Source organism: Macaca fascicularis, chromosome 1 (assembly GCF_037993035.2).
Source record: "Macaca fascicularis isolate 582-1 chromosome 1, T2T-MFA8v1.1".
NCBI classification, from domain to species: Eukaryota; Metazoa; Chordata; class Mammalia; order Primates; family Cercopithecidae; genus Macaca; species Macaca fascicularis.
The window spans coordinates 123,962,246-123,987,603 of NC_088375.1; the positions used below are offsets into that span (position 1 = coordinate 123,962,246).

A 25,358-nucleotide genomic window follows, 5' to 3' on the forward strand; every position below is an offset into this window, starting at 1 on the left:
AAGAAATGCAGGGGAGAGACCATTTAGAAAAGCCTCAGATGGCAGCCATCATCTCATAACCAGCTGTTTTAAAAATTCTTATGACACACTGAGAACCTGAAAAATTCCACTGTACTTCATTTTTTCCCTTTTACTCTATCAAAGTATAGGTACATAAGCTGCCTAGCAAAACAATCCAAGGAGCTCAATCTTGTGGAAAAACTAACTAGTATAGATCAGCTATTGTAGTTACTAGATACTGGATGTCTTCCAGAAGAGATGAAAAAATAACAATTCTATTCACAAATTTTGATCTCATTTGAAATAAAGCAAGGAAACCTAAGTTGTAGTACATACTAACAAAGCTGTGCTTGTGATAAGTGCCAAAGCTTCAAACTTGATTAATGTAGGGGAGAAGGGCTCAGAAGGCTGGTAAAACTAAATAGATACTGAAAATGTTAAGGGCAGACAAAAGCAGACTTCTCAACACTGCTTGTTAATTTCCCTAAAGTTAAGGTTGCCTAATTTTATAATCTCTCTGTGGGACAAAAAAAAGAAAGAAAAAAAAATCCTGGTTAAAATATGTATCATTCACAATCTGATGGCATACTTTCTTTTGTTGCTGTTACACACTGTAATGTCTTAACTCTGAAGTTTAGAAATCAGTATTTGTAAATAAGCAACGTTTTTACAGCAGTAAGTCCTCCTGCATCATTAAATCATGACTAAGGGTAAAGGCCAAGGTTAATAGCAAATGTCAAATTTTAAAGGACATCAAGACTATAGGTTCCAAATCCATAACCAAGATCTTAAAACTTTGGCTGCCACATTAAAAGTATTTTTTTAATGTTAAAAATAAACTTAAAAAGAAAAATATCAAGTAAAGCAGAAGTTCTGACCTGAAATATGACACTTCGGTGAAGGAAGTTAGTAATGGCAGCAGAGTGCCTTAAGGCTTCCATCTAGAGAAACAGACCCAAAACATTAAAAGCCCTCACCCTATTAATTATAATGCATTTTGACCTCTAAAAACCCTCTTACCTGTTTACAAGAGTTTATACAGCTGTTTGCCACTGGAACACCACCTTGCAGAGTATAACCGTGGCATCCTTTGTTGATAATCACCTGTTGCCTAGCAATCATCATCCCGCATGGAGACAGACAGCACTAGGGCTCTTCCATCCGAGGTTAAAATTCAAAACAAGCCCAACAAGCCTGCATTTCAAGGTGGTCTTCGTCTGCAACTAGTTAAGTTTAAAACTGGCAAACAACAACAATGGTGTCTGAAGCCAATGGTGCAGCATTGCTGGCTTCCTCTTGAACTCCAGCGTTGTCACTGTGCACCGAAGTCTGCTGCTGCAAACAGGGGAGTTGTTCTCCTGTACTGGGAACAGGCTTCCAAAACTCAGGAGCCCCTGTACAGGATAATGCAGGAACTAAAGGCAAACATTTTTCCTCCTTAAGGATGCCTCCATCTTTTTCCTCACAATCTGTACTACCAACCGAAGTGACTGGGCCTGAGTGTGCGTTCGTACCTATGAAACCGTCACGGTGCATGCACATCCAAGGCATGTAGAACCAAAGGTCAAATAAGGCACAGATACCAAGTAACGGTTCTAATTACAAACGCTAGCTCTCAGGAACTCTTCATCCATTCAGAACTAAACCCATCACTGCATAACTCTGGTAAGAAGCCCCTGGAGACGGAGGAGCTCCTCAAATGTGTCAGGAAAGGCTTTATTAACATCATCATTAACATTTAAAAAGCAAACGGAGTATTTCTCCTTCTTTTGGCAATTTGGTGCAAATGTTAAGTGCAAGATAAAGCAATTTCAAACTTTTCTTCAAATTAAAAATGAAACTAAGGCCAAACGTGATGGGTGAACAAAATAAATCAAAACTTAAATTTCAGCAACTCCAGCTCTTCAAACCAGCAAAAGCCCCCGACTCAGGCACTGTGGTGAGGCTTAGGGTGCCTGCCCCGGCTTCTTGCGTGCCAGCAAACAGCACCATTTCCTCATCACGTTGAGAACCGAGAAGCAAATGATCCCCTTCACTGCAAACAAAGGGGGTCAACAGTAACACTAGTGATCCTTCAGAATTGACACACCGTGATAGTCAAAATGAAATTGATGGTCTCCCTGCTTCTTGCTCAAGACATACAAGATCTGAGCAGCAGCAAGTACCCCCTCGGCTGCAAACAAAGGGGTCAAAGGTTTGCCGTCAATTCACTTCCAGGCAGAAAAACATTTTCCTCAAAAGAAACAATTTATTTAGAATAAAACAAAAGCAGCTCAACTGTGAGCGCACGTTTGAGAGACAGCTACTCTTAAGCTGTGTGAGCCATAAAAAGGGTTTTTCTTTACTTTTCCAGAAATCTTGTGTACACAGCACAAAGCAAAGAGGTCATTTTTTTTTCCACTTAAAACACCGGCATTGGCATCACAATAGCAGATACACAACTTTAAGCTGCCATTTTAGTAAAATGCACAAATACTAAACAGATTAGCTTTCTTCCATCAGAGGCCCATGTAAACTCCACATAAGCCACAACTTCTCTTCAAAAAGGTCCATTAGAGCTTTGAATTCCATATCTTCATCCGCTGTTCAACCAGTTTTGCTTGCGGAGGGGGGGAAAAAAAGGTTATTCAGTACAAATGTTTACAATATTAAAAATATATATATTTCCCCTATGCCATTATAGATGAACATAACATTAACAAGACCTTCCTGGATGGTTCACCTCAACTTCAAAAAGCACCAATAATACCCACTGGCATAAACCTTGAAATGAATTTACTGTATGAATAGACATATAACAAGTAGAACAATAGGGTGGGTTTTTTTAAAGACTGCAATTGAAGATAACAGGACTGAAAATATCCTTTATACTCATGTAACTGAGTAAAACATGTCGGAAAAATTCAGAAAAAAGTTTCACAATCAATTTATAATCTATCAATATATTCTAAATATAACTTAAAAAGTGAAACTATAAAAAGGTGAAGTTTAGTCAAACTTTTGCCCCATCTATTTTCGTTCTGTAATTTATATGGAGCAACACAGACTACTCCATTATTGTAGAAAGGGGTCGATACAAAGCCATTTAAAAATCCACCCTCATCTATGTTACCAAAGACAACAGCCATTATTTTAAGAAAACACTCATACAAATAATTGTTAAACAGCCAAAGAACACTTCAGGACTCTCACTTTTCAACTCTGTTTTAAACCATACATATAAAACTCTTCATTAAGCTTAACATTTCACTGTGGTTACCTGAAATCATTTTCTCCCTTTAGGGACACCACTATAACCACTGTAACAAGGTCAGCGCCATGTTTTCTCTCTTCTTGTTCTCATACCTAACTCCTATCTCAAAACCAAACACTGTGGCAGAGACAGAAAAAAAATGTCCAGAAATTCTCTCCAAAATTTTTTTCACATAAAAGGTCATTAAGGCCCTCTTCTCAAGAGGATTTCCTAATTCTGTTACCAGAGTTTTTGGTGAATGGTTCCTATATGGACCCAAACTATAGTTCAAGCTGTATATGCATAATGAAAAATCTGTCTTTAAAAACTGGATTTACATTTTTTATTTTTAAAAAAGCATTGTCAGTGAAAACCTGCTAATAGTTTTTAAATAAACCTAAACAATGTTTGACTCTGAAAGCAAAAACCAAACACCTGACTCTTACTACTGGACCTAAAATGACCTGTAAGTGAGTCAAGAAGGGCCAGAGTATATTTTACCTTCAAAAGGTGACAAATGCTTATAACCAGTCAGGGGATGGACATTTTAAGATGTAATCCTCAAAAGAAAAACTCTATCCACTCTCAGTTGAGAGTCAAAGTACACCAGGAATTTAAAACTTTGTGTGAAAAATTATTTACAGGAATCCCAACAAAATACTTAACCAGTAAGTTAAGCAGAACTATTGGCTAGGTATTGATTGCTTAATTTCCCATAAAATTGGAAGCTGTGATCTAAAAGTCTTATCTTCACATTTTTACCAATAATACTTAATAGTCATTAAATGATATCCTGAAGTTTTCTTTCCATTCATTTTAACTGAGTTTCAGAAAAATCAACTACATTAAAATAATTAAAGAAAAAAGAAAAAAATTGGTTGTTACAAAGAACATCCAACGTTGGGATTATTAAATCCTGGCTAATGAGAAGTAGAACCAGTTGTAGACTTTTGTTTTCATTCGAATTCTTAAGGTTTAACTAGATACTTTATGGATATTATGAACCCGCACAAAAGAATAGGCAGTACAAATAAGCGGTTCATGTGGACTATGGCACTCGTAGGTAATGACCAACTAAACATAATTAGTTTTTTATAATACATACATTTAGAAATGGTATCAAGCCATTGTTTCAAAAACACTGAAGCACAAATTGCCCAGACCTAACAAAAGTAGCAATGTCAGGTAAAGATTCAAACAAACATGGAGCAAAACCATAGTACTCTTCTGTAAGCTGTCACACTAACAAAAAAAAAAAGAAAGAAAGAAAAAGAAAAGAAATAAAACACACATTTTGGATGATAGTAAAATTAGATGTCATGGACTTCACTCTCCAAAAGAGCAAAATCATTTGTCCAACTTATCTCAACAAAAGATACTCAAAAGTTAATGGTTAGTGAGATTATTTAAACTGGAAAAATGTAGCTGGCCACAAATTATACTATGAGCCCATGTATGCACAGACTTCACACTTGCATTAGTTTCTGAACAGGTGTCTACTCCAAACCAAGCACTGCTTTTTGAAAGCAAGAAGCATAGTATTTTCCTAAGAGGTACAAGGACCTTCATGCTCATAGCCTAGAACCCTCCTTCTCTCAAAATGGCTAGTTTTTCCAGTTTAAAAAGAAACAAACAAAAAAACCCCCACAAAACCTGCAAACTTAAAAAAATTATAAATGCATAGTGAAAACCAAGAGGGATGACACAGCAGTGATGACACTTTCGTGCTGACATGCATTAGACACCTGTCATAATGGAAAATAAAAATTACATGACATTTCCCTGGGTTATTATTGGTGCTATTTCAAAACTTCCAGCTTTGATAACAGAAAGAAAACAGTTGGGTTCTGCCAGGCTTCAAGTTAAGTCACTTTCACAGAACAGAAACATGACCATGATCCAGAAGGTCCAAAAGTCTCTAATCATAATTAAATATCAAGGGCCTTAGCTGAAGTCTTCAGCATTTAAATCAAGGGAGAAAAATATACTTACTCATGACCTGACAAATTAGGGGTGGGACAGAGGGGATAGATTTAAAAAAAAAACAAAATCCATTACTGTTAAGCAGCAAAAGTCCTTGTTGAGAACCAGAGGTTGATGTCATTATCACCTTTGAAAAAAAAAAACTGTGAGGGTAAGTTAAATGATCCTGTATTAATTCCAGGTGTCTGGGAAAATAAAACAATAAAAAAAGATTTTCCTACACTGACATTTCAATTCCGTAGCTGGACAGCAGTGAGAATACTAAACATAAAATTTCCAAAATGTTCAAAACATTTCCAATAGTAATGTCACTACTGTTTAAATATGAAAATAAAAAGACAAGCAAAATTTTAAGAGAGCATGTCAAAGGCATTTTATGATGACTTTTTAAGAAAGTCTGCAATCCAAATATGGCTGCTTTAAATGCCCACTGAAATAAAAGATGACTACGAGCCTGCAGACAACTCTTCTTTCTATTATTGAAACCAGAAATTTGAATGGATACAAAATCAAAAACTCATCTTTGATGAAGAACAGTTTTGAAAGATGCACAATTAGAACTGTACCTGCTACACCTCTCTGAAAAAGTCAGTAAAAACATCACCACACACCAATAACTGACCAAAGAATTCTGATTTTAAAAGCACCTACTCACTTCTTGCATACTAGTGTAAGCATAAGACATATATGGTTTGTAACACAGTCCTTAATTTTTACTGAACAGTTACTGCTACAAACCAAAAGTGCATACACGGGATACAGAACTCTAGAACAAATGATTTTAAAAATGCATGTTAAAGCAAACTCTCTGGGAATAAACTGTATCTTAAGAAATATTCAAATACCTGATTAAAATAATTACATTGCTAAACAATTTACCAGCATACCTTTGAGATCCCTGATCAAATTTCAGTCACACACATTTCTGGTAAAAGAATTATCTACCTACACACCAATCAAGTCATTTTTTAGGTGGCTATTACTCTCTTTGTATGGTCAGTGGACTCCTTTCTCCAAATTCTGACTTTTCAAAGTTTTGGTTTTGTAACTCAGAGGATTTTTTAGGCTCAAGATTAAAAAAAAAAAAAAAACTGAATAGAGGAAAAAAATTACTCGTAAGGGTGGGAACTCCTAATTAAAGCAAATCTGTCTGCCTGCTACCTTTAGGGCATCCCTTTCACTTAAAATAATAGCTAAACAAACAAAAAAATAGCTAAACTGTCCTGATTTCTATTTTAAAGACGTTTATAAAAATATAAAAAAGAAAATGCTACAACTAACAACTAAAAAGAAAATTGCATCTGATGCTGTATCCCATTACACATCACAAAACAGGAACCATGTCAAAGTAGTAAATACAAGTTACACATGGACTTTAGGACGCACCACGGACAATGATCATGACCAGGTAATCTTCTTCAGATTTGGCCAGTGCCTTGGCAGGGGAATCCAGGAACTGCTGGGAGAACTCACAAGGTGGGAAGGCATGAAGGACCCCGGTGTTTTCCTTGTCTTTGTTGCCCCCCACAGGGAGGCTGATCACCCCGGCTGCCTGCTTTTGCTTTAAATAGGACACAAGGTTCCTAAGTGGCCTCTGAGTAGAAGTGGCAGTGTCTGATGCAGCTGAGGAAGAGGAGGACCGGCTGTCAGAACTTCCAGGCACAGCCAGAAGAATGGCATAACCATTGGGCCCTGCTACTTTGATGCGTCGAGTTACTTCATCCAACTTGGGCTGGTCCAAACGGAGACGCTGAGTGATCTTGAGCTGGGCCACTTTGCCTCCAGTTGAACCCTCCACAAGAAGACTACTAGCCACTTGGAGGTCACCCTGCAACAGATGCATGTTGGAAGGAAAGTTGCTGTTCTTCAGTAGAAGCATGCCCTGCCAGGCCAAACAGAGTTTGGGAGAGGCTGCTGCCGCAGGGGCTGTCCCCCCATCCTGTTTCTGGGACGGGGACTTCAGCTTGCAGGAAGCAGTGCTGGTGCTAGGTGCACTCCCATCAGAGCGGTCTTCTTTTTTCAGAGGGCTTTTTCCCTCAGTGGGAGCAGTTGTCCGGTGCTTCCTATCTCGTTCAGCTGATGCAGAGTTTTTACGGTCTCGCTTGTCACCCTGGCTCTTCTCCAAACTACCTCGTCTGTCTCTGATTGGAGAGGGCCTTTCCAAGAGAAGACGGGAAGATCGATCATTGTCGCTGTTGTAACGATCCCGGCTACTGCTCAATTCTGGACTGCGGTCAGGAGAAGGAGCGCAGTGACGTTTTCGTGGGCGGTCACTCTCAGGAGACCTATCCAGATGACGTCCTCCACTCTCCTCAGGCAGCCTTCGCTTCCTAGGCTGGTCTCTGCTGCTGGGCAGATCTCGATCACCTCTGTCCCGGTCCAAGGACCAACCATCCCGCCTGCGATCAAGGCTATCCAGTGGCTCGTAAGCAGGCACAGAAGTAGCTGCAGTCCGAGTGCTGCGTTCTCGGACTGGGGGTGGGGGTGGCACCCAATCAGAGTCAGGATAAAGGTCCCTATCACGATCTCTGTATAGTAAGGGTGGTGTCCTATCCCGAGCACCCCTCAAAGGGTCAGGTGCCCGATGTCCAAAAGCATCTGTCACCAGCTCATAATGAGTCAAGGGCAGAGGCTGCAGATACTGCTGCTGGTAACGATGTTCGGTGTCGGCAAAGTCTACTCTAAGGCGTCGATCTGGGCCACCAAGTGGGAAGCCCCGCATATGGGTCCAGGCAGCATGCGCTGCATCCAGGCTTTCATACTGGATATATGCCCAACTATCACCTTTTCGGTAGTCTATGGTGCGTATGGTGCCAAATCGATCAAATTCTCGTGCCAGGGCAGCAAGAGGAACCCAAGGTCCCAGGCCTCCCACCCAGAGGCGGGTGGTGGGTGTAGCTTTACCATAACCAATTTTGATAGGATTCCGAATTATAATTTTGCCGGACATTGCTAATTTGGCCCGGTGGGACATATCTAAGTTCTCAAATTTGAGAAAGCCGTAAGTACTAGTCTGGCCGCGAGAAGGCCTCTTGATATCTACTTCTGTGATGACTCCAAAGCGATCAAACGCCCTTCTTAGATCATTCTCCGTTACAGTGATGTCTAGGTTGCCCAAGAAAAGCGTCCGGTTAGCTCGCTGATCATCCTCGGGTGAAATCTCATCCACTTCTCTGAAAGGAGCAGCACCTGCTCCAGCTCCCACCCTTGGCTCAAGACTGTATGCAGGGCGCACTCTCTCATAGAACGGGTAGTCTCTTTCTCTCTCCAGCTCTCGAGGCAATGGTGGCGGAGGTGGAGGGGGCAGGCGGCCAAGAGCCAACTGCTGCAGCCGGTAGTCTCTGTATCCTAAAGCAGCGCCACCAGGGGAAAGTGATCTCTGGCCTCCACCACCTCCAGGGGGGTGCCGGTGACCACCTACAGAGGCCCCGACCACGCTGGCTGAAGGAGGATAAGTATCTTTGTCTAAAGGGGAGCGGCTGCGGCGCCGGCTCACATACACAGCTTCTATCTTCAGAGGCCGGTCATAGAGCACCAGGCGGCCTCTGGCATGCTTGGCCGCCCGCGCGTCCTCTGGCCGCCGGAAGTTCACAAAGGCTACCCGCTCATCCCCGCTGCCAGAACCCGACAGATGACTGATTTTGACACTTACATCACCGAAACGTTTGAACTCATGAAACAGGCCGTCCTCCACCGCTTCGTCACTAAGCTGGGACCCCAACTCGCTTATCTTCAGAGTCTTGTATTCCGCGCCGTCCCCGCCGCCGGGAGCTGAGGAGGCGGCCCCAGAGGAACGTGACTCCCCGCCTCCACCCCGGGAGCTGCTGCGCGACTCGCCCCCGCCCGAAGAATTTTTGGTGCTCGGGGAGCTATAACTATGCAAGCGGCTACTGGAGCTGCCCCCACCGGTGTCATACTCGCGGCTGCCACCTCGACTGCTGGACTTGTCCAGGTGGAGACTCCGCCGCGACCCGCCGCCGCTATCGGTCTTTCCGCTGCTGCTCCCATTGCTGCCACCAGAGCCCCCTAACTTCTTGCTCCGCTCTCCGCGGGAAGTCGAGTCCTCACCACCACGGGAGCGTTTGGCCTTGACTGGCGAGCGCTCTTTTCCCTTCATTGTTGCGGGTCCTCGGAGGTCGTCTCCGCGGAGCTGATCAACCCGCCGCCCCGCGCTCGTTTCACACAGCGGAACCGCACGCCGCCATCTTGGACTCCGCCGCGGCACAGGGTCCCGCCCCGCAGTCCTCATTGGCCAATTAGCTCTCTCTTCTACAGTCTCATTGGGAAAATTATTTGTCTATCTTTACATCTCCCCGCGCTCCAGGAAGGCGCCCGCCCAACCACTGTTATTGGGTTCCCAACCCCCTAGTCAGAGTACCTCATTGGTTACATTTGTTGTCTATCTTAACGGTTCCTCGCGCCAGGCTGTAGCTCCGCCCCTCGCACTCTGCGGTCACGTGACCCAAAGTGTAGCTGTGTTGATTGGACAAAAAGTCTGCCCTGTAACGGTACTTCTTGCTCAGTGAAAGCAGCAACCCCGCCTCCTCATCCCTTTCATTGGCTTGTAAACCCGTCCTTTAAACCACTATTTGGGAGGTGGGGCCAAGTTTCGGCGTTTTTCCGAGAGGCAGGCTCACAGCGATATCGCGAGAGACGGTGAGCTCCCTCTTTCGACCCCCTTTTTCCAACTCCTCCGGCGGCTAAAAGAAGTTTAAATCTGATTGGATGTCTGCAAGGAAGTTGATAGGCTGAAGTAACTGTCCATCACTCGCTTAAAGGGGCAGGCCCATATAACGGAGGAGGCTGACTGAAGGTGAAAGACTAGAACACGTGCTTGCTATGCGACGTCACTTAGATGTCGCGAGAGGGTGACTGTGCGCCAGCCCCGCCTCCCCGCGTTTTTGGCGTTCTCCCCACAAACATTTGTTAAGTTCCGTGGGGTATTTGGCTGTGCTTCGGCCCTTGGAGTTCGAAACTTCTGAGCTCCCCGCCGTCCTACCTGTGCCGGCCAAGGGGCGGGGCAGACTCTCCGGCTGTCGGGGCCCTCCAGTCCCTTAGGAAGCCGTCCTGGGACGCCTAGCGGACACCATCTTATGTCGCTGTGGTAGCTGAGTGCACAGCCGGGGGAAGCCCCGCCCCCCGCGCGCGGGAGAGCGATGCCCGCGGTCACCTGGGCCCGCGGGGCAGGGAGTTCACGGTTCCTGCAGCCCCGGGTCACGCTGACGCCCCGGGGCGGTGCTAACACGTAACACGCGGGACCTCGAGAGCTAAGCAAGGTGGCTAAGACGCAGCCCTAGCCCAGGAGCTTGTCTCCCCCCGGCGCTCCCCGTTGCCGCCCAAGTACTCTGGGCAACCGAGGGGAGTGACCGTCGATCCCCGCCTCGTGGCCCGCGGGCGGAGCCGGAACTGTCAGGACACCGCGGACGTGTCTTTGGGCTGCCTGTTTTATGTTGCGAATCTGTGTGGATTTTTAAATCCGGTATTCCCGTAAAATAGCAATGTTTGTTTTTAATATGTAATGCTTCTTCCCTGAAAATCATCGAGCGAAATTTAGGCTCCATGCAGATATGTCGCTTTTTATTCCCCCTGTGGCTTCTTGTATTCCTTGGCACTCCTCTTTTTGTGTGTTAAAAGCCAGCAGCACAGGCACCTTGTGGCGGCTCCGGATCCACCTCGTTTGGCTCCTTCTGTCGTTCGCCTTACAACTTTAATTTCCATAGAGCGTTACTGTGGCGGACAGAGCACCTGTGAGAGGTGCAGGCGATGCCGAGCTTAGGGGGATATGGCCTGTGCCTCAGCACTCGCCGGTTGCTGCAGGGACGCAGCGCTGAGGTCACCACATCCTTTAGACCGTCTGCAGCTCTCCCGGGTATGCGCCGGGGCGGAGGTTATATTGATCCCGTCCTCAACCCTATTTCCCAAGATCCAATCTATAGTAGAGGTGTGAGGTGTTTTTAAACATGACATTTTTCAGGGTAACAATAATGTCCCAAAAGCTGAAACCTAAACTTGAAAACTGTTAATATTAGGAACTGTAACCTAAATTTAGCCTTGGCTGAGCCATCCTTCTTTTTGTAAATAATCCTGAGGAATATGAAGCTGTAGGCCTTTTATCTCTTGAATAAATCAAAGAAACTTGAAGGAAGAAGCTCAATTGTAAAGCATAAAAATCCACAATATTGTAATGTGTAGACATATTCATTGTATTAAAATAGGAAATAAAACTTCAGAAGGCATAAAATAACGTGTATAATACGCTACCATTTGTGGTTTTAAAAATATTTGTATTTTATGAGTATGTACATTTAAAAATATTTTCGTGGAAACTTTCTTGACAACTACGTGGGAAATTGTTCCCAGGATTGCCCTGAGGAGGGGTGTAAGGATCTGGAGTCGGAGGGAGACTTCACTTTTCTTTGTAGAAATCTTTTGTTTCTACAAAGGGCGCACTATTACTCCTTCAGTTTAGAAAATATCATTTTTAACTTTCCTTAAACTATTTTTATAGAAAAAGTTTAAAATACATAAAAGAATAAAGAACTCCCACGTGTACCCAACACCCTACTTCAACAATTATCAAATCATGTCAATCTTGTTTCATCTGCATCACTCTTCCCACTCTTCCTTTCTCCATTGTTTTCTTCCAGACTTACCTGATATACATTTCCTGCCCCAGTTGTGGAGTCAGCCATTTCTCCAGAGAGCTCTGGTTCCTTTTAGTGGGAAATGGTATTTAAAGATAAAAATCTGGATGCTGGAGGATAAAAAATACATGAACATATTATTTGTAAAAGCATGAAATAAAAGAAAAAGTTTTACCTGGGTTTAAATGTTTCAAGGTTATATTAATAGACCACAAATGGAAATTGAAGTTAAGCCATTATCTAATTACTCAATATAACAGCCAATCGAGATAATAAACCAGGCACTAGAGTGACTTTTTAACCTAAATTGACCTGCTAAGGTGACTCACTGATCAAAGAAAAAGATAATGACCAAATCAGTAGTTTTCCAGACCTCATGATAGGGGTTGAGGGAGCACAAGATTTGAGAGAAATAATTCAGGGAGACAAGCAGACACCCAGTCTGTGTGAACATGCACCAGAGGCATGCCAAGCTTAGTGGCTTGCCACTTCAAATACCGGAGAGCTTGATGGAAGCTACTGCCCGCGGCTGGCTATAGTACAAAGGCTTGCCAAGGGGGACTGAAAATCTGCCTGGAGCCAAGAGGACTAGTAAGTTTTATGCTTAGATGGAAAAGGCCTAGATTCTATTACAGTAACAGCCAAAATATTGTCTGTGATGTGTATGTGTGTACATGTGTGTGTGTTTCCACAACAACTGAATAATGACATAAGTTGGATCCATGCTGTAGTTAAATGATTTGTTTTCATTTCCTTTGTATTCTTGCCCCCAAAATTACCCCCTTCCCTGGCTCCCAGCAGATACTACCTGAAAATCCTTTGTGTTCTTTAAAGCAGTGGTCCCCAATCTTTTTGGCACCAGGGACCAGTTTCATGGAACTGTGCCACCTCAGATCATCAGGCATTAGATTCTCATAAGGAACACACAACCGACATCCCTCACATACTCCGTTCACAATAGGGTTAGCCCTCCTCTGAGAATCTAGTGCCTCTGCTGATCTGTCAGGAGGTGGAGCTCAGGCAGTAATGCTCCCTCCCCTGCCCCTCACCTGCTGTGCAGCCATGTCCTAACAGGCAACTGACCATTACTGGTCCACAGCCTGGGGGCTGGGAACTCCTGCTTTAAAGCATAAAGCTGCTTAGTGAGTTTTTTCTTTTCTTTTTTTTCTTTTTTGTTGTTTTGTTTTGTTTTAGTTTTAGTTTTAGAGACAGGGACTTGCTCTGTCACCCAGGCTGGAGTGTAATGGTGCAGTCATAACTCACTGCAACCTCAAATTCCTGGGCTCAAGCAATCTTCCCGGTTCAGCCTCCTATGTAGGTAGGACCACAGGCACACACCACCACACTCAGCTAATTTTTAAATTTTTTGTAGCAATGGGGTCTAGCCGTGTTGCCCAGGCTTATTTCAAACTCCTGGCCTCAAGTGATCCTCCTATCTCAGCCTCCCCAAAGCACTGGGATTACAGATGTGAGCCACTGTACCCAACCAAGTTAGGTTTTATCCTCAGTTTACATATGTGCTTTAGAGAGGGCACATGTGTAAAAGTGGATAAAAGTGACCCACGGTTCAGTTGGCCAGGAGTTTGAACCCTTCTTTTGCTGTTGATGATGGAATTGTTAAGGTGCAACCCGAGCTTTCATTTGATCTCTTTGTGATCAATGGCCAGATTTGTGAGGAGAGCTGACCTAGGTGAGGAGGATCTTCAGTGGTCATGAAAACAGGGCTGGACAAAGTGGCTTGCGCCTGTAATCCCAGCACTTTGGGAGACCAAGACAGGTGTATCACTTGAGGTCAGGAGTTGGAGATCAGCATGGCCAATATGGTGAAACCCCACCCTGTGTCTCTACTAAAAATACAAAAATTAGCCAGGTGTGGTAGCAGATGCCTGTGATCCCAGCTACTGGGGAGGCTAAGGCAGGAAAATCGCTTGAACCCAGGAAACAGAGGTTGCAGTGAGCTGAAATGGCACCATAGCACTCCAGCCTGGAGGACAGATCAAGACTCCATCTCAAAAAAAAAGAAAAAAGAAAACAGCAGATTCCCTGAGCATCAGAGCAGCTCTGTAAGGATACTAAAAAACCACTGAATTGTATACTTTATTTTATTTATTTATTTATTTGATGGAGTGTTGCTCAGTTGCTTAGGCTGGAGTGCAGTGGTGCAATCTTGGCTCACTGAAGCCTCCATCTCCCGGGTTGAGGGGATTCTCCTGCCTCACCCTCTGAAGTAGCTGGGATACAGGTATGCACAACCACACCCAGCTAACTTTAGAATTGTATACTCTAAATGCATAAACTTTATGGTATATAAATTAAGCTTAATAAAGATTGAAAACATACTGGCATCTTAAACTTATGTGTATGTTTTCAGTCAAATGTCTTCTTTCCACCCTCATCTTTCCTAGGTTTTATTGTTTGTGTATCCTCAATATACACACAATTACAACTGCAATATAAAATCTATCTTCGGAGTTGAGAGCCATCCAATTTCCTGGCAGATGCAAAAAAGAGGCTAAAGCTGGGAATTGAAAAAATTTTCCCACCGATAATAGCAGATTAAAATTTTCTATTTCATCTTCCTCCATAAAGTGAGTAGTGTCTTGACAGTGAGGTTTATTTTGTTTGGTCTGCAGAAAAAGTGTATCTTTTTACCCTTAGGCAAATATTAAATCCCAAAAGTAGCAAACAGTCATTCAGGACCAGTTTGTGTTACAAAATCACTATTTGTGGTCTGTGAGGTTTTTTTTTTTAACAGCTTTATTAAGATGTAATTTATATACCATAAAGTTTACCCATCCAAAGTAATACAATTCAGGGGGTTTTAGTATCCTTACAGAGCCGTCCATGTGGTTTCTCCCTTCATATTTTTATAGAAAGCACTCTGCTATAACTTCTTCATGACTAAGTCCTAATATAATTATCTCTTTTATTTATTTAGACACCTTATAGGTGTAATGATTAAGAGTACAGACTCTGGAGCCTGCCAGCCTGGATTAAATCCCAGCTCTGCTATGGGCCTCAGACGAGTTACTGGTAACCTCTCTGGGCCTTGGTTTTCTCCTCACTGGGGAGGTTAAATGGGTTAAACCATATAAAAAACTTAGAACAGTGCCTGGCACATGGTAAGCACTATATAATTGATTGCTATTATTAATATATTTTCTTTTTGAACTTGAGTACATAGAATTGGATTAATAGTAATCCTTAATTCATGGTATATAATCATCAATGGTCCATATATGGGCCCTTCAACATTATTATTTATTAATAACATAATGAATATCCATGAACCCAGCACTCAATCCAGCACTCAAATAAATGGAAAATTAGTAATTTACATCTACCTAAATGCTGCTCCTCTATCCTGTCTACTGCCCACCTTCATAGATATCCTGAATCTAGCATTTAACAATCCTTGCCTTGTAAAAGAATTTTTAAAAGAATTTTAAACAATTCATATGTGTGTGTGCTTGCACATGTGTGCACACACATACTTTAAAAGTATATTATTTTCATTTTGGTTGTTTTTGAACTTTATACAAACTTGTATTCGAACAACATACTATACATAATTTTCTGAGATTTCCATTTTTTATTTTTTGTGTTACTATGATTCTTCCATGTTATCATACATAGTAGCTATAGTTATTTCCATTGTTGTAAAATATTCCATTATATTGAATATACTACTACGTATATATCCATTCTTCTTTTGATTTGGGCTATGAATATTTTCTACTTTTTGTGCTATTTTGAAGAGTGCTTGATATAGTTTGAATGTTGTCCCCTCTAATCTCATGTTGAAATGTTATCTTCAGTGTCGGTGGTGGGGCCTGGCGAGAGGCATTTGGATCATGGGGGAGGATCCTTCATGGCTTGGTGCTGTCCTTGTGATAGTGAGTGAGTTCTCCAGAGTTCTGGTTGTTTAAAAGTAAATGCCACTCCACTCTCTCTCACTCCCACTCTCACTATGTGATATGCTGGCTCCCCCTTTGCCTTCTGCCATGATTGTAAGCAGCCCAAGGCCTCACCAGAAGCTGAGCAGATGTCAGCACCATGCTTCCTGTACAGCCTGCAGAACTGTGAGCCAGTTAAAACCTCTTTTCTTTATAAATTACCCCAGTCTTGTGTATTCCTTTATAGCAACGCAGAATGGCCTAACACAGTGCTATGATGAAGATTCTTATTCATATGTCCTGAGGCACACATGCAAGAATTCCCCTGGGATAGGATGGAGAGGTGGGAGGTGAAGGATACCTAGGAGTGGAATTACTGGATTAAAAAGTTATATTGAAGCTGGCCTGTAATCCCAGCTACTCAGGAGGCTAAGGTGGACAGATCACTTGAGCCCAGGAGGTCAGCCTGGGTAATATAGTGAAACCCTCCTTGTCTCTTAGGAAAAAAAAAAAAGGGTTATATTGAATGTCCAGTTTCACAGGATAATGTCAAATTGTTTTCTAAAGTGGTGTTAGCAATTTACAATCTCATCAGTAGTGTATAAGAGATCTTATTGATCCCTGTCACTAACATTTTATAACTTTTTTTAATCAAATGGACATAAAATAGCATGTCTCTGTGGTTTTGATATTTTATTTCCTTGGTTACTAGTGAGGTTGCATATCTCTTTATAAATTTACTGGCCATATATATTTCTTCATCTATGAAATATCTATTCATGTATTTTGCTCCTCTATTGAATTATAAGTTTCTTATAGGTATATGAGTTTTTCACATGTTCTTGATCCTAATCCTTCATAGAGTGTATGTATGGCAAATATCTTTTTCTAGTTGTAGCTTATCTTTTCACACAATTTAAGCTGATTTTTAAGAAACAAATTCTTAATTTAAATAAGATTGAATTTATCAACCTTTTATAGTTAGCACTTTCTGTATCTTGTCTAAGACATCCTCATCACTTTCCCCAACCCTGCCAGTATTTGACTATATGAAATTTTTGTTCTTTCTTATAAATTATAAGTCAGAGTGGCTCACACCTGTAATCCCAGCACTTACGGAGGCAGAGGTGGGAGGATAGCTTGAGCCCAGGAGTTTGAGACTTTCCTGGGCAACATAGCGAGACCCCATTCTCCACAAAAAGGAAAGAAAAAGGCAAAAAAAGTCTCCCTATAAAAAAATTATTGGCCGGGCGCGGTGGCTCAAGCCTGTAATCCCAGCACTTTGGGAGGCCGAGACGGGCAGATCACAAGGTGAGGAGATCGAGACCATCCTGGCTAACACAGTGAAACCCCGTCTCTACTAAAAAATACAAAAGACTAGCCGGGCGAGGTGGCAGGCGCCTGTAGTCCCAGCTACTCGGGAGGCTGAGGCAGGAGAATGGCCTGAACCCAGGAGGCGGCGCTTGCAGTGAGCTGAGATCCGGCCACTGCACTCCAGCCTGGGCAAGAGAGCCAGACTCCGCCTCAAAAAAAAAAATTATTTTTCCTTATTAAAAAAGTATTTTAGTGAATATGGATATTTTTTCATTTAATTAGGTCTTATCTCGTTTCCTTCAGCAAAATTTGTACACTTGATGAGTACTCCTGCATCTCTTTTAGTATGGTTTGTTACTATTGGTAATGGTGTCTTTTTAAATTAAATTATGCTTTTTATTTGTCTGTTGTCAGGATTCGAAATACAGCCCCTTGCTAAATTTCCTTTTTTTTTTTTTTTTTTTTTTGAGACAGGGTCTCACTCTGTTGCCCAGGCTGGAGTGCAATGGTGTGATCCCAGCTGACTGCAGCCTCGACCTCCCTGGGCTCAGGTGATCCTCTCACCTCAGTTTTTATACTTTTAGTAGAGATGAGGTTTCACCATATTGCCCAGGCTGATCTTGAACTCCTGGGCTCAAGCGATCTCCCCACCTTGGCTTCCCAAAGTGTTGGGATTACAAGCATGAGCCATTGTGCCTGACCCTCTTTTAGTTTTTTATGTAGGCAGTCATATCATCTACAAATAGTAAGAGTATTTCTTCCTTTCTAATCCTTATGATTTTGCTTTTCTGGTGTTACTGTGCTGACTTTGATGATAGAATCTTTGATATAATGTTACATAGAAAGAATGATGGTAAGCATTATTATTCCTTATTTTATTTTTACTTTTTGTTTATTTATTTATTTTTTGAGACAGAGTTTCACTCTTGTTGCCCAGGCTGGAGTGCAATGGCACGATCTTGGCTCACTGCAACCTCTGCCTCCTGGGTTCTGATGATTCCCCTGCCTCAGCCTCCTGAGTAACTGGGATTATAGGCATGCACCACCCGCCTGGCTAATTTTTTGTATTTTTAGTGAGGAGGGAGGCCGTTTCTCCTACTGTCCCCTGCCTCCAAAGAAAAGGAGGAAGTAAAAATTGAAAAATAACAGACTGAGCAGTGCCATTGGCCAGGCCTGTAGGTTAAAGATTAACCCTCACCCTGGCCGGGCATGGTGGCTTATGCCTGTAATCACAGCACTTTCGAAGGCCAAGGTGGGCGGATCAAGAGGTCAGGAGATTAAAACCATCCTGGCTAACATGGTGAAACCCTGTCTCTACTAAAAATACAAAAAAATTAGCTGGGTGTGGTGGCGGGCACCTGTAGTCCCAGCTACTCGGGAGGCTGAGGCAGGAGAATGGCATGAACCCGGGAGGCAGAGCTTGCAGTGAGCCAAGATTGCGCCACTGCACTCCAGCCTGGGTGACACAGCGACGCTCCATCTTAAAAAAAAAAAAAAAAAGATTACCCCCCCACCCTAACCGCTTGTGCTATCTATAGATCACAGACAACGGTATGGAGAAATACTTGCCTTGCTTACTCCCCCCGCTACTGTAATGTGGACATAGTCACATACCCCATGCTTGCTCAATCTATCATGACCTTTTCACATGGACCCCTTAGAGCTGTAAGCCCTTAAAATGGCCAGGAAATCTTTCTTCGGGGAGCTTGGTTCTTGAGACGCAATTCTACCTACGCTCCCAGCCGAATAAAGCCTCTTCCTTCTTTAACCCAGTGTCTGAGGGGTTTTGTCTGCGGCTCGTCCTGCTACATTAGTAGAGACAGGGTTTCACCACTTTGGTCAGGCTGGTCTCAAACTCCTGAACTCAGGTGATCCATCCGCCTCGGCCTCCCAAAGTGCTGGGATTACAGGTGTGAGCCACTACGCCCGGCCTATTATTCCTGATTTTAAAAGGAGTACTTCTAATGTTTCTCCATTTAAGATGATGTTCATTACACATTTTGTTTGTTTTCTTATTATCCTTACCTTAAGAAAATTCACTTTATTCCCGTTAGCTATCAAGTTTTTAATTATAGAAGTTGAATTTCTTCCAGAGTAAAAGACATGTCAATAAAATCAATGCCTAATGCTACCTTATATCCTAGATGGGAAAAGATGCTATAAAGCACAAAACAGATGGAGTATCTCTTATCCAAAATGCTTGGGTCCAGAAGTATTTCAGATTTTTTTTTCTGGATTTTGAAATATTTGCATATACATAATGAGATATCTTGGGGATGGGACCCAAGTCTAAACATGAAATTCATTTATGTTTCATATATACCTTATTGCTTGAAGATAATTTTATACAGTATTTTAAATACTTTTGTCTGGGCATGGTGGCTCACACCTGTAATCCCAGCACTTTGGGAGGCCAAGGCGGGCAGATCACCTGAGGTCAGGAGTTCAAGACTAGCCTGGCCAACATGGTGAAACCCCATCTCTACTAAAAATACAAAAATTAACCAGGCATGGAGGTGTGTGCCTGTAATCCCAGCTGCTTAGGGGGCTGAGACAGGGAGTCACTTGAACCTGGGAGGTGGAGGTTGCAGTGAGCCAAGATGGTGCCACTGCACTCCAGCCTGGGCAATACAGTAAGACTTCATCTCAAAAAAAAATAATAAAATAATAGTAATTTTGTGCATGAAACCAAGTTTGTGTTAATGTTTATTTGCGGAAATTTCCACTTGCAGCTTCATGTCGGTACTCAAAAAGTTTTGGGTTTGGGAGCATTTGAAATTTCATGTTAAGGATGCTCAACCCATACTGGGACAATTAATACAATTTGAATATGTATTATGAATTAGTGAATAGTAATGTACCAATGTTATAGTTCCTGATTTTGATCAGTGTTCTGGGGTTATTAAGATAATGCCTTTAAGGTCAGAAATACATGCTGAAATACTTAAGGTATGAAAGGAAAATAAATCATGGGATCCCCAAATCACTAAGCCAAAGGGAAAAATCAAACTTGGAACTGCTTAGGGCAAACCTGCCTCCCATTCTAGTCCTAAAAAAAGGTAGCTACTAAGATAAAAAAGCTACATGCCTCACTCACAATTTGTCCACAGGGAAATTCCTTGCGGACAAAGAACTCAAAGTCATCCTTCTGCTCACTAAGATAAATGCGTATCTGATTGCTTTCTTTCGGAAGGTTAATCAGAAACTCAGAAGAATGCAACCATCTGTCTCTTATCTACCTATGACCTGGAAGCTGCCTCTCCACTTTAAGCTGTCTCACTTTTCCCAACCAAACCAATGTACATCTTGCATGTATTGATTGATGTCTCATGTCGCCCTAAAATGTATAAAACCAAGCTGTGCCCTGACCACCTTGGGGACATGTTGTTAGGACCTCCTGAGGCTGTGTCACGGGCATGCATCCTTAACCTTGGCAAAATAAACTTTCTAATTGACTGAGACCTATCTCAGATACTTCCGTTTCACAAAGCGTAAAGGAATATCTCCAACTTCCTCTAAATGACTCAGAAAACTTTCAAGGAACAGATTATTTCCTTCTGTTTTCTTGCTCTGCACTTCTACTGCATTATGATCTGATATGGCTTCTCAAGTTCCAGCCACAATAAGCACTCCAGTCAGCCAACAGGGAAGAGGGGAGGAACAGCAGCATGCTGGCTTCCTTTTACAACACTACCTGGAAGTGACACACTAAAATTCCACCTATATCTCATTAGCCAAAACATAGACATCCAGCTACATTTAGCTGCAAGGGAGGCTGGAAAGCGTATTTGTAAATTTATTTTAGCCCAGCTGAAAAACAGAGGTTTTATATCTAAGGAAAAGGAGAAGAGCAGACACTGGGGCCAAGCAGCAGTTTTTTCCACAGCTCTGCACTGGGTGAATTACATGACACAATGCATGTAAAGTCCATGGTACTTAGTAGGATTCAGTTATAGCATGTCATTTCATGATTTGATTTACATTATCTAATTCTATTCTCACAGTAATGATATGAGTAAAGACAAATATGAATATCTTAATTGCAGATTAGAAAACTAAAATTCAGGTAATTATGGTTGGTGGTGGTGGTATTTGTTTTTTGTTTTTGTTTTTGTTTTTTTGAGACAGAATCTTTCTCTGTCATCCAGGCAGGAGTGCAGTGGCACGATCTCCGCTCACTGCAAGCTCTGCCTCCCGGGTTCACGCCATTCTCCTGCCTCAGCCTCCCGAGTAGCTGAGACTACCTGGGACTACAGGCGCCCACCACCACGCCCAGCTAATTTTTTGTATTTTTAGTAGAGATGGGGTTTCACCGTGCTAGCCAGGATGGTCTTGATCTCCTGACCTCGTGATCCGCCCGCCTCAGCCTCCCAAAGTGCTGGGATTACAGGCATGAGCCACCATGCCCAGCCGGGTGGTGGTATTTGGTTGTTGTTGTTGTTGTTGTTGTTGTTGTTGTTGTTGTTTTGTTTTGTTTTTTGAGATGGAGTTTCGTTCTTGTTGCCCAGGCTGGAGTGCAATGGCGCGACCTCTGCTCACTGCAACGTCCGCCCCTTGGGTTCAAGGGATTCTCCTGCCTCAGCCTCCTGAGTAGCTGGGATTACAGGCACCTGCCACCATGCTTGGCTAATTTTTTGTATTTTTAGTAGAGACGGGGTTTCAGCATTTTGGTCAGGCTGGTCTCAAACTCCTGACCTCAGGTGATCCACCCACCTTGGCCTACCAAAGTGTTGAGATTACAGGCGTGAGCCACTGCACCTGGCCTTGTTTTGTTTTTAAAGAGGGAGACAGTAGAGTTGAAGGGAAAGGAGCAGTAGTACCATTCAGGAGCCTCAGATTCTCTCGACAGAATCTCTCCCCGTCAAGCCCTGTAATTCTATGTTTTGTGACTTTCCCAATTTGGCTCGTAAGTCTGCAAGGGACAGAAGTCAAATCCACTGACTACCACCACTGGACACTTTCCACTGTATCCCATGTGAAACAGGTTGTTGGAAATGACATGGGTCTTGAGCAGCTGCCTCTCCTTCCCACAAGTAGAAATTTGAACAAATAAATCATCACATGATCCATTCACTGACAAATAAAATCCAGCCTTTATTGAGCACATATTACATGCCAGGCACTCCACTAAAACTTTCCTCACATTAGCTTACCTTACCCTCACAACAACCCCAGGAGACGGGTAGGCTTATAATCCCTTTTTCTTCAGAAAAAGAAGCTGAGGCTTAGAGATCTAATATATTTTACAAATATTTAAGAAGAATAATAGGTGTACCCTGGTTGGTCCCCTGGCCGCCACCACAGTCTGTGCAAAGCATTTGATTTTAAGTCATCCTTCCATATTGTGGATGACACTGCTTGTTGCCTAACCAATATCCATTCTCCTGTTCTTTTTTGTGAATAAGTGCAATACTTTAACAGGGGAAATTTGATAACAAGTGGTACAGACAATTCTATAGAAATATACAGTAACCATGTTATTAATTGCCTGCTTCAAGAGTGGTACTTTAACCTCAGTGGTTTATAGCAACCGCAAGAGAATATTTCACTTGATTGTGGACAGTTTAAAGACAAAAAAATTAGGCGTCTTGCAAAGGAGATGGAGATTCAGGGACTCTCAGTTATTGGGCAAAGCATCTACAGTCAGAGACAGTAAAAGTTTGATTTGCAGCTGTTTGTTGGGTATTAGGCAAAATTCTCTTGCTGATTCTAGTGTCTGGTGGAGATTCCAATTTAAAGAGCTCTTGAGAGTATATTCCATGCAGTCTTCCTATCTCTCACATCTCAAATTCCACCCACCTATAAAAACTGGTATGGTAATAAAGTTGTTAGAATATGAATACATCTGTTACGAACTGTGTTTCTTTTTTCTTTTTCCTCTTTTTTTTTATGGTTTTAAAATTAATTAAATAGAAGACCACCTTGGTGTCCCAAAGTGCTGGGATTATAGGCATGAGCCACTGCTCCCAGCCAACTGTGTTGGACAAAAAGTGGTAGATTCAGCTATTTTCTGGGGTGTTTTAGCACATAAAGTCTGTCAAATGCAATCAACTTCTGAGATCTCACAAGCTATTTCTGTGAGCCCACTATTAGCAAGACGAGACCAAGTTTAGAGAAATCCAGCCTCTTGAAACAGCTGTAAATCTTCTTACAGAAAAAAAGTGGAGTTTTGGCTGGGCACGGTGGCTCACGCCTATAATCCCAGCATTTTGGGAGTCCAAGGCAGGCGGATTCCTTGAGGTTAAGAGTTCAAGACCACCGTGGCCAACATAAGGAAACCCGTCTCTACTAAAAATACAAAAATTATACAGGTGTGGTGGCATGTGCCTGTAATCCCAGCTACTCAGCAGGCTGAGGCAGGAGAATTGCTTCAACCCGGGAGGTGGAGGTTGCAGTGAGCTGAGATCGAGCCACTGCACTCCAGCCTAGGCGACAGATAGAGACTCTGTCTCCAAAAAAAAAGCAAAAAAGTGGATTTCTGCAAATGTTTGTATATATGTAGCATGGGTAAAAGCAGTATTACCATGAAATCTTAAAATTGTGAGTTCCAGGCAGGGCACGGTGGCTGACACCTGAAATCCCAGCCACTTTGGGAGGCTGAGGTGGGTGAATTGCTTGAGATCAAGAGTTGGAGACGAGCCTGGGCAATATAGCGAAAACCCGTCTCTACAAAAAACGCAAAAATTTGCCACACATAGTGGCAGGCACCTGTAGTCCCAGCTACTTGGGAGGCTGAGGCAGTAGAATCGCTTGAGCCCAGGAGGCAGAGGTTGCAGTGAGCCAAGATCACATCACTGCATTCAAGCCTGGGTGACAGAGCAAAACTCTGTCTCAAAAAAAAAAAAAAAAAAAAAAATTGTGATTTCCTTTAATAAATCAACAAATTAATCATTATTAGTCATGTTTTATGTGCCTAGTACAGTTAAAATACAGGGAGAAAATCATGATATGATTCCTACCCAGAATTTGCTTATAGGGGGACAAAAACCAGGTACACTTAAAAATTAGTCAGTGAATAATTAAAATATAAATATTTAAAAGTTAAGCCTTCAAAATATCATCTTGTATGCAATAAATACATAAAATTTTATCTGTCAAAAAAAAAGTTGTCAAGTGTAAAAATTTAGTGAAAGTAGATCAACACAGATTAGGGAAACCAGGCCAGTTATATGTGTTCACTGTAACATTCCATAGAGTACAGAATGCACAGTATAGAATTCTGATTATGGCCGGGCGCGGTGGCTCAAGCCTGTAATCCCAGCACTTTGGGAGGCCGAGACGGGCGGATCACGAGGTCAGGAGTTCGAGACCATCCTGGCTAACACAGTGAAACCCCGTCTCTACTAAAAAATACAAAAAAAAACTAGCCGGGCGAGGTGGCGGGCGCCTGTAGTCCCGGCTACTCGGGAGGCTGAGGCAGGAGAATGGCGTAAAAACCCGGGAGGCAGAGCTTGCAGTGAGCTGAGATCCGGCCACTGCACTCCAGCCTGGGCGACACAGCAAGACTCCGTCTCAAAAAAAAAAAAAAGAAAAAGAATTCTGATTACATTCCAAGCAATGTTTTATGAGGGGTGCTGACTCTAAGTGTCCTTAGTGTGTAACCTTGGGCATGGCACTTAACCTCTCTGTAAACTAGAGTTGTTGTGAGTAAATAAGAGAGTAGGTAACTGTAAGAATGTCAGGAATTGCTATGGGCAGTTGTGAGATGATGCTTAAACTCTAAAGACCCCAGAGGTTTAGGGACAGGATGAAAGACTTGTAATTGGGATTCTAATAATTAGTATAATTGGGAATAGAATAAGTTGACTCTCATTTGAGATGTTTTACAGAAATAAAGAAGGAATTTTTGCATATGGTTGAGAGTGATGATGACTTCGATGATCCCTCCCAGCTTTGAAATTCCCAGATACATAAATCAAACTTGCAGTCATGAAGAGTAAATGGTAGGCCCCAAAGAGCATGGTTACAGGTGGGTGTTAGGCTGGAAAGAGAGTCCTGTGGCTCTTTTTGGGTCCTAATAATAGATGTTCCAGAGAACATCTCTAATTTTAAGACATGTTTCTACACAATGCTTTGCTTGAGTGAATTGAGGTGAGAGCAGACCACTTCTTTCCCCATTCCCAATCCTTTAGGTACAGAGGGGAGATTTCTGGAGAAGTGAATGGGTATCTATGAGTTATTACAAAGCCAGCTCTGTGTGGGTTCAGCTGCTTTGTAGAAGAGGGATTGGTCTAGACACATGAGATGATTTTTTTTTCAGCATCTCTTCCACCACCATCATCTTAGGCC

At 42.5% G+C, this 25,358-nt stretch overlaps 1 protein-coding gene across 2 annotated transcripts; it reads right to left on the bottom strand.

Annotated features, from left to right (window-relative positions):
• Positions 1-2,228: 2,228 nt before the first annotated feature.
• Positions 2,229-10,344, bottom strand: RBM15 (RNA binding motif protein 15). 2 transcript variants are annotated; one of them, XM_005542409.5, is made up of 2 exons: positions 6,602-10,344; positions 2,229-2,599 (listed from the first exon to the last, which is right to left on the bottom strand). In XM_005542409.5, exons 1-2 carry the CDS (start codon positions 9,462-9,464, stop codon positions 2,553-2,555), a joined length of 2,910 nt encoding a protein of 969 aa, XP_005542466.3. In that variant the 5' UTR covers positions 9,465-10,344; the 3' UTR covers positions 2,229-2,552. The 2 variants fall into 2 exon arrangements, with proteins under 2 accessions (XP_005542466.3, XP_065404257.1); XM_065548185.2 differs by lacking the exon at positions 2,229-2,599 and adding an exon at positions 3,145-3,370.
• Between the last annotated feature and the right edge of the window lie 15,014 nt (positions 10,345-25,358).

Excerpts from the sequence above, each read along its gene's own strand:
- RBM15 (XM_065548185.2), bottom strand. The coding sequence starts at position 9,464 with ATGAGGACTGCGGGGCGGGACCCTGTGCCGCGGCGGAGTCCAAGATGG. Across the intron at positions 3,371-6,601 it reads GGTCATGATCATTGTCCGTG|TGTTTGGTTTTGAGATAGGA; the intron begins GTGCGTCCTAAA and ends TCTCTGCCACAG.